This window comes from Polistes canadensis, unplaced genomic scaffold (genome assembly GCF_001313835.1).
Source record: "Polistes canadensis isolate GaletaPanama2010 unplaced genomic scaffold, ASM131383v1 scaffold_3, whole genome shotgun sequence".
NCBI classification, from domain to species: domain Eukaryota; kingdom Metazoa; phylum Arthropoda; class Insecta; order Hymenoptera; family Vespidae; genus Polistes; species Polistes canadensis.
In genome coordinates, this window is record NW_014569550.1 from 914,403 (window position 1) to 923,961 (window position 9,559).

Sequence of the window (9,559 nt, forward strand, 5' to 3'; positions counted from 1 at the left end):
AAAAACGTAAAACATCGTTATATGTGTATATTGTTCTAATAAATTCTTTCTAAACTTCAAATCGCAATCATCGGATTACATTAAAAATCGATATTCGATATAATCGATCCGTTATTAATCTCTTTAGGAGCAAATTTTCACATTTAATTAATAACAAAGATATTTATTTATAATAAATAAGGAAAGTAAAATATAAAACGATTAATTTTAAATTTAATTATTTCCTTCTCAAATGTAATTCAAAATACAAAAAAGTTCATAATAAATTAAATTAAATTTATATATATCTCACAGGGCTCCTGAAAAGATTAAAATTTGCAAAGGAAGAAGAAGAAAATATTTGTTAATAATTATGTGGATAAAAATTGATAACTTCTAAGTTTGTCCGTTAATTTCTCAGGAAAAAAAGATTTTCAACGCAGTATCGTCGTATATTTAAAAGCGTGGGAAATCTTCTGGATAGATTCACGTGCAGACGGAATGGAGAACGCAAGAAGAAGAAGAAGAAGAAGAAGAAGACACACGTAATTCCTATCGTAAAACATAAATCATCGTAGGGATAGGATATAATATTTTACGAAAGCGATTACCATCAAATAAGGAAGATCGTTGATGATTTACCGTTTTCTAGCTTTGCTTGCGATCGTAAAACGAAACATCATTTCTCGTTCGGATCATATTCTACAATATCTACGCACGTATTACATGCACACGTATGTAACTTACGATCATCTAAGTAACACTCAAAGATTCCTTCCTTTTGAATAAACGTAATAACGTAAGAGACACGAATCGAGAATGGAAAGATATTTCGTATCTTTTTTTTCTTATTTTTCAATTATTTTTATAATATATTTTCTTGCAAATCTATACGCTGAGCATAAATTATCAAAGTTCTTTCCAATTAACGAGAACGTATCCAAGAAATATTTTCAATATAAATTTACATCGAATAAAACGTTAATATAAGTTTCAGGATCAGTTCTTTTATTTTGAAAGTCTGCCAGAAAAGTCGAAAATTTCATGAAATTTCGATGACCAAAATCTGACTACGAATTATTTTATTATAAATTTTTAATACAAACTCTTCCTACAGTTTATCTCGAATCGATATCATCTTAGCTAACAGTTGCTTTCTATTTTTCTTTTCTGTCTCTATAAATATAAATATTTAATATTTATTGGAAAAGATTCAAAAAAGGATTGAATAAAACAGTAAGATAAGTTCAACGATCTTTCGTTATCATCGTGTTTGTCGTATAACGCCAGGACCAAAATTGAACAAATCGATATATTTCAAATGGCTATGAGACTTACATGTAATCTAATCTCGTTTCATCAGCACGTTAATCCGATCAACCAGAGAAATGGCTAGGATAATATCGTCAATTCTTATTTTCTACAACGGAGCTATAAATAAAAACTATCGATCGAACTGCTACTGTCTATCGCCATATAGGAAACAGTTCTCGTTAATTCGCAGTTCTTTTTTAAGAGCTACGAATATAATTCGTGTATGAATGTGTGTGTGTGTGTGTATGTGTGTGTTTGTTTGTGTGTATAATAATTATACTACATTGTCGATAAACACGAACGTTGTTGCATGGTTTAACGAACGAGCTTCCATTTTTTTTGCAATTATATCGAAAACATTATTTCAAACAAATTTATTTTATTTCAACCCCATTTAGCAGCAACCGAGTAAAGAGATCGCAGAAGATCTAATGCTCTGTTATCGGACACCGTTGTTTCCGTTAACGAGTCAATAGTTTCTTGAGTTTCAGGATCGTCAGATCTTCTCGATAAAATTGACGGATTATCAGTAGTTGTTCGAAATTTTCTACCCTGTCTACTGCGGAATGTAGTAATCGAAGGTTCGGATGATCTAGGGGTTGTCGAAGATGTTCTAGAATCAGCACCGTTTGATCTCGATGACGATCGTCTACCGATAGGTAAATTTAATTTGTTAATACCAGCTACGATTTCGCGCGATTCTTCGCTAGAAAATCTGTTGACTGGCATCTTTAAAAGTGCATTCAACAATTGTTCTTTTTCTTCTTCCATGGTTTTGTTCATTGGTCCATTGCAATGATTGATCAATAGTAAAACTAATTGTCTAACAGTTTCGTTGGTATCTGCTTGTTTCATTACTCTCATCAATGTATCCGAACTACTCTCGTTAAGTTTACCAAAAATCCTTTTAGCCTTGACGACCTCGTTGTCGCTCGTGTTCGAAGGATTCGAACTTGTCGATGTGTAAGGTAACAAGGATACCAAAGCATTGTCTTGGGGTATGGTGTTGGTAGATGTAACAGAAGACGTTATTGTTGTTGTTATACTAGAACGGGTAGTATAAATCGGTGTTGGGGTTGCCGTGTTCTCGCCTGAGAACACACTAGGTAGTAGAGTAAACGTTGTCGGTGAGTCGTCGTTATTGGATGTCCATTGCCAAGGTGTTGAGATATCCTCGTTCGATGTTGACGATTTCGTAGCTTCTTCGAGTGTATTGATAGTCACAATTTTATTATCCTTGAGAGAATCCAAGGTACTACTGCGCGTTGGTTTCAATGTTGATAATGATTCGCTAGAAGTAAATTCTTTCGACGAAGGATTATCTTCCAAGCCGTGATTTATACGTTTAGGATCTATGAAAATGGTACTTTCCCAAAGTTGAGTCACCATAGGCGAAGACGTCCAATGATCATTGCTCAATATGCTCGAAGTAGTATTGTTCTGAATCGCATTATTGTTCGAAGCATTTCGAGTGACAGTAGTAACCTGAGAAAAATCATCAATGTCGGTCACCGTAGTTGTTATCGGATCGAGTCCAATTTGGTTCGAGGACGATATTGATGTCATCGCTGAACTCTCGGTCGTTGTTTTATCCGTTGGCTTAACATTACTTTCTACACGATTCTGTGTTCGAAAATTCTGATAGGAGCTACGAGCAGTTACAAGAGATTCATCTGGGATTCTTGAATCATAATAACGTATTCTGAAAGGGCTATTGCTAATCCTTTTAGGAGGTATCGATGTGGTAGAGCTTGGTATTATACTATTGGATACTTCGACTGCTGCTGAACCACCATTATTGTTGTTATCTTCCGGTTTGAAATAATGGGGCGTACCAAATCTTTCCGATTTGCTTCCTTGATAAGAATCCTGAGCATATTGTAAATAATAAGCTGGTGTCGATGAGGATACATAATTTTTATATATCGGTGTAATACCTGCCGGTTTAACATTTTTACCGTAAGTATCTGATCTAAACGTGGTTTCGTTCGAGCTATCGCCTGATTGATTTTCTGCAGATTTGTATTCCAGAGGAAAGTAATCGTCCTGAGATGATCCATTGGAGTCGCTTGTCTCGACGCTACTAATCGGTACACGATTGTCATTGCCGACATTGAAAGCATTGTTTACGACGTAAGCAAAGTTATTGTCAGCTGGGACTGTCGAAGATTCGTAATAATCGTTATTCGATAGATCGTTCAACGAAGATGTCGTTGTTTGATCTAAGGTATCCTCAAACGGAGTTATCGTTGTCGTGTAATAACTGTTTTGCGTTCTAGGAGGTAACCAAGTTGTCGTTTGATAACTGTTTTCTTCGAAAGATCGAATCGTATTACCGTTGGCAGAATGAGAGACACTGCTGACCGATCTAACTGGTGACAAAGTTGAATTATAAACGTCGCGTCGATATGTTTCAGGGAATGCAGTCGTGTAGAATTCACGGCGTGGAATCTGAACCGGTGCCAAGGTCGAACCATAGAAGTTACGTTGCGACAAATAAGGTTTATAGGTGGTACTCGTGATCACGATGGAAGAAGGTTGATACATGCTCGGATACACGCTCGTTGGCTTTCGCCTTCTCGATCCATTCACGTCTTCGGAGAAATCCAATACTTCATCTTTTTCCTTGGTAACCGATGGAAATTCTTCGGTTATCGTACTAGGATAAGAAGTGGTAGTTTCACTCTGATCACTTTCGGTAGTCCAGGTTGGTTCGGTTGGTCTTATATCAGTGAGTACCTTTTTGAACGTGTCGGGATCTTGCAAGTAGGCTGATAACGCGTGTGTGAATACTTGGGCAAGCTCACGTAACTTAGTTCCGTTTGTTTTATTTGCTCCGTTTACCGGGCCCTCGCTCTGTTGAAGATCCAAATCGTCGCTGGAATTTTCGTACTCGTTTGAATCTTCTTCTATTCTCGTATCGTTGATCTCGAGAGCGTTGTTCAATTTAAATAATTCAGCATAGGATTCGACGGTCTGTTGGGTGAGTATACTCTTGGGTAACTCAATAGAGGAATCATTATTTTTTTCTGTCGAGGATTCTTCCATTTCTTCTGGATGATTGGTAGTCGATTCGGTTGACTCCTTTGAAGCAAAATTTTCGCTAGCAGTGGCGAAATACAAAGCGAGAGAATGTAAAGTAGATGGTCCGGAGGCCGTCGAGAAGCTCGGACGAGAAATACCAGACGTGTTTACATCGTTTTCTAAGCCTTGAAGAGAATGTAACATATCCAATACGTGTTCTCTCTCGTTAGCAGGCCTGTTATCCAAAGCCGTACCGATCCTCAATGTCGATCGAGATTCCGGTAAGTAAGTAGAACTACTACTGCCTTTCAATTTGTTCGAGGAAGAGAAAAATTGTTTCGACTTGGATATCAAGTTTTTAGGATTGCGATAATTAGCCAAGGTAGAAGTTAAACTAGGTACTGTCGCTGTGTATACAGGTGGTTTAGTTGTTGTCGTTGTCGTTGTCGTTGTCGTCGTTGTTGGGGTAGTAGTCATGGAGGCCGAGGTACTGGAATGAATGTAATTCTTCGTGAACGGAATGTAGGGGCCTAAAGTCGACATAACTTTGCCTTGTTTGTACGTAAAACTAGTATCGTATGGACTCAAGGTCTTTCCAGTTTGCGAATACTGCTGAGTACTCCTCGATGCTTTTTCCGTTGAAGCGTTTATCGAATTGACATGATAACTCGGAGAATTTCTCGTAGGTTCTTTCGTACTGATTTTCAATTCTACCTCCGAATTCTCAAAATTTTGTCTTTCAAGAACGTCGTTTGAATAATCATTTGAAGCTGCCGTTGTTCCTAAATCTTCGGTGTATTCACGTGAATTGTCAGTGTTAATGTTAGATCTTGTTGTTGTATAACTCGATTCTTGATCACCCTCGATCACTTTATTTGTATTGTATTCATTATTACTTGGATAATAATCCGTAAATGTGGCTCGATTGGGATTACTCGAATCCACGTTTGTACGGTAAGTTGCCGGTGTTTCCGAGTTTTCCTGATAATTTCTATTTAATGCTGCTGTGGAAATGGATTCTGTACTGGTTTGATAATCCTCGTTTTCCAGACGATTAGTTGTGCTAACGATTTCACCACTATTACCACCATCAACACTAAAACCATACGATGTTTCCGTCGTATAAGGCTGCCTATAGTAATCCGTACTATCCAAGGTCTTTTCGGTTGTTGTAGTATACTGCAATGTTGTCTCGCGACTCGGTATAGTGGTCGTTCGTGGTTTGTAAATCGGTGCGAATGTTGGGCCAGGGAATGGTGGTATACTAAATCTAGTTCTTATCAAAGCTGGACTACTACTTTTTTCTTTAATCGATGCTGGATCCTTCGTAGTTGTTTCTTGATTGTTGTTGTTGTACGGTTGATAATAAAATTGACGATTGGCAGCATTGTTATTGTAATAATTGCCACGATTGGAAACGAAAGCAGCACTCTCGGCAAATTGTTGAAATTCTTTAACAGGACTCGAAGTGGTTGTCCTAAAAGTTGTCGTTTCCATATAAGCCGGTGTGGCTTTTTGAGTAGGCGAATTCAAATTATTCAAATTTCGTGCATAATTTCCCCTCGCTTTGGGATTTCTACTGTTAGGTCTTTCGTTTCGAGCTACGTTTTGTGTACCAGCTGATCCATAATAATCCTGGGAATTGTTAGATTGATCTTGATTGTCTTGAGAGCTTTCCTGAAACTTCTCCTCGTAACTTGGATTATATTGATTGTATTTACCATTCTGAGTGTCTAACAATTGATTCTGTTGTCTGTTTATCGTTCGATAATTAAATGCTGGTCCTTGTTTGCTTTTGATATTGAAATTGTCCTCGAAATCTTGTTCGTTGCTTTGAAAATTATTCGAATTTGAGTTCTGTGCAAATTGACTGGCAGATCTGCCGTTCGATTGATCGAAAACATTGTTCTGTTTAAATTGAGATTTAAAACTATCAGCATTGTCTTGAATTTGATTAGGTCTTACGGATTGACCGAAAGGATTCGTTCGCCCGTTTTGTCTGCCATCGTAATTGTCTTGACCTTGATGATAATCGAGTCCATCGTGATCTACGGTACGATGGAATTCGGATTTCATTTTTTTGTCTTCCGTACGTTTTCTTTCTTCCTCGGCTAGCTGTTCGGCACTCTGTTCGTAAAGTTCGGTCGACTTGCTGCAATCTACTTTGAACCACCAATCGCAGATCAATTGCGATTGCTGGAAGATGGTACCGTTGGGACAGAGAAACGATATCTTTCGTCCGTTGTCGCAGATGTGAAAAACCTAGAAAAAACGTTTGAATTCTCATTAATTTATAATCTATTTTTTTTTTGAATAAATTAAATTAAAAAAAAAAGGTAAAAATATATATTAAAAATCGTCGATCACTTGTTTGTGATATGCAACGTACTTGACAATTTGTTTCCAAATCAGCATAGTAACCACCTTTCAGACCACGACAACTGAACGAAGTTGCTGGGATTGTCGTAAAGGTTGGAAAGTCGACACCTGGTTGTCCGGATACACCTAAATAACACACACAACAAAATCAATGAACGTTTTTTATTACAACGTGTCGTAGAGAAATGTGAGTTCTACGAAATGGATTTTTTTCCGAATGAACGAGATTGGATTAGAATGTAATTAATATAAAAAAAAAAAAAAGGAAAGTAACATGCAAGGAGGATAAAATGTGGATTTTTCGAAATACCCGCTCCCTTGAGCCACTCCTTAAGAAGATCCTCGTTCCCAAAGAAGACTAGGAAAAGAAATTTATTTTAGTGTAGTGTAATAATGTAATACGCGCGTATTAGATTTGTTAATCAGGATTGTTAATGGGATTGACTATGGTTAAAACCTTGATAGACTTGGTACTCGCCATTCTTCTCCGGTGCTAATCTTTTAGCTATTTTTTTTAAGGCTTCGACATCTTCCTCGGAAGCCTCGAGGCTTGCCAAGTCCAATTCCGAGAGGAACTCCGGTAATCTCGCTTTTTCATTGTCCTGCGATTCCTACAAAATAATATAATGAACTTTATTTTTTTAGAAAAATTATTAATATAATCTATTATATATTATACACAATCTGTTTATGTTATATATTTATATTGATAAATTTATCATTAATAACAAATAATATTAAGTTTATCTTGTTATAAATTTTACCACGGTTTGCTAAATTCAAACACGAAAACATGTTGATATTATGTTTGCATATTTCAAAACTATTTAAACAATATAAACATGCAATGGAATAAAATAACATATAAAAATAATTCAATTCTAATGGAATATCGAAAATAATAAAAAAAAAAAAAAAAAAAAAAAAAACATGTTAAATAATCGATAATTGAGATTAACAGGGTGTTGTTATGTCTTTGAATATTTGTCTCTCTTCGAAAGTAAAGAAACAATTAAAAAGAGATTGTTGGTAGAGAGCTAATTGATCGTAAAGACAAACGAGGTCAACGTCATCTCAGGGAAGGGAAACGGGATAAACGATAAATGGTGTTACGCAAACAAGTAAAGAACAGCATGTCCTATCGTATATTCTTGTGTTTCACCCTTGCATGCCGTAAACTACACCAGGAAATGATGGTAGGTGTTACTTCCTCCAAGAGGAGATACAACATCCTCCTCTTTTCCTCTGTTCTTTCTCTCACGCGAGGTGTGACTCCTATTTAAAATAGTGCATCAACTAGTTCTTAGAATCCCGTACTAACTACTTCTATCATCATCACCTTTCTTGTTCCTGGATTTATACGATACGAGCAAACGTAACAATGATAATTAACTATACTACATTATCATCTATACAAACTTTCCCATTTTCTTCTCTTTGTTCTCTTTTTTTTTATTTTTTCTTTTTTTTTTTTTTACTCTCGAAAGTTTAGTGAAAGTCAATCTTCTTATTTTTTTTCTCATTCGTCGAATTTTTCTCTTCGACGGTGTTCGTTTAATTAAAATATATTGTAGATATTATCGAATGAAATGGGGAAAATATTTTTTTTAATCAAATTATCTATCTTAATATTAATTAATTTAGTTTTTCTTTTTTTTTTTTTTAATAATAATAATTTACAATTGGCTTTGTCAAGCCAATAAGAAAATCTGACAAACGTAATAACGTTTGTGCGTGTATGACACTTCTTTTTTCATTACGGATCGTATATGGGTTGTTAAAAACGAAAAATATATTTTTTCATTTCTTTTTTAGATATCTTATAAAAATTGCTTGCTTTATTTTGGTTAAAAGTTATTTTATACACATACGTATATATAATCCAATTAAATATAAATATATTAAATAAATATAATTTGTAAAATTCGAAAAGATTACTCGTCGTTGTAATTTCGTTGGATGATATGAAACTTCGTATGTTATAAATAATTAAATGAATAAATGTTGGGCGATAGTTAATATATAAATAAAATATATGTAAATTGAAATGTTTAAATGAAACACCACACACACGTTGTAGAGAAATTCAGTACCGTGAGAAACGTAATAAAGTAGCGGTCATTGATACGCAAAGGGGGAGTTTTCAATTTTCTGTAACACACTACTACTCGAGCTCCTTTTATCCGATAATTGAGTTTTGTTTCAGAGTGAATAGATCAGCGTAATACGACACGACTTCTCGAGGAAACAAATATCGGCGTATCGATCATGTTCTTCATTCTTTCTTTTCTTTTTATTACAACAGACTTTTGTGTCTTCTTTCTTTCTTTTATTTCTTTTTTCTTTTATTTCTCAATTTCATCCGAAAATTTTCAAATATAGTATTCAAAAATTCATTCGATCTTATTATAAATCATTTTAGATATTTGACAAATATTTTGTCTCTTGTTTTTAAAATTTCAAAAATAACAAATAGAAATTATTTTTCATTATTGTTTTTTTTTGTTTTGTACAAAAAAGGTCAATGACCGAATATTTCTCTTATAATTTTTTTCTTCTAATCTATTGGGAGTATATTTTTCTTTTTTTTTGGAATTACTATTGTATTAATTACAATTTATAAAACAAAATAATTTTTTTTTAATATTTATGGCAACAATTGTTAAATAAACAAAGAGATACGGATAAACTATAATGATTATAAAATAAAAATATTCAGAAATTCTTTATCTCCTTTTTACGAGGTTCGTAAAAAAAAAAAAAAAAAAAATACCATTCGTTTAATTTTTGTTCGTTAGGGGAAAAGTAGAAACAAAAATCATGGATCATAACGTTCGATCAAATAAATTTTCTTTTTATATTT

At 34.5% G+C, this 9,559-nt stretch overlaps 1 protein-coding gene across 2 annotated transcripts in view; it reads right to left on the reverse strand.

Moving 5' to 3' along the window:
• Positions 1 to 297: 297 nt before the first annotated feature.
• Positions 298 to 9,559, reverse strand: part of LOC106786778 (cell wall protein DAN4) — an 87,266-nt gene continuing 78,004 nt past the window's right edge. Inside the window, exons 4-7 of one of the 2 annotated variants that reach the window (XM_014748551.1) lie at positions 7,175 to 7,307; positions 7,007 to 7,054; positions 6,707 to 6,822; positions 298 to 6,579 (exon numbers count right to left, since the gene is read on the reverse strand). In XM_014748551.1, the coding sequence (XP_014604037.1) occupies positions 1,678 to 6,579; positions 6,707 to 6,822; positions 7,007 to 7,054; positions 7,175 to 7,307 (5,199 nt within the window). In that variant the 3' untranslated portion in view covers positions 298 to 1,677. Of the gene's footprint in view, positions 6,580 to 6,706; positions 6,823 to 7,006; positions 7,055 to 7,153; positions 7,308 to 9,559 lie in introns of both variants that reach the window. The other variant, XM_014748543.1, reaches the window with a different exon arrangement.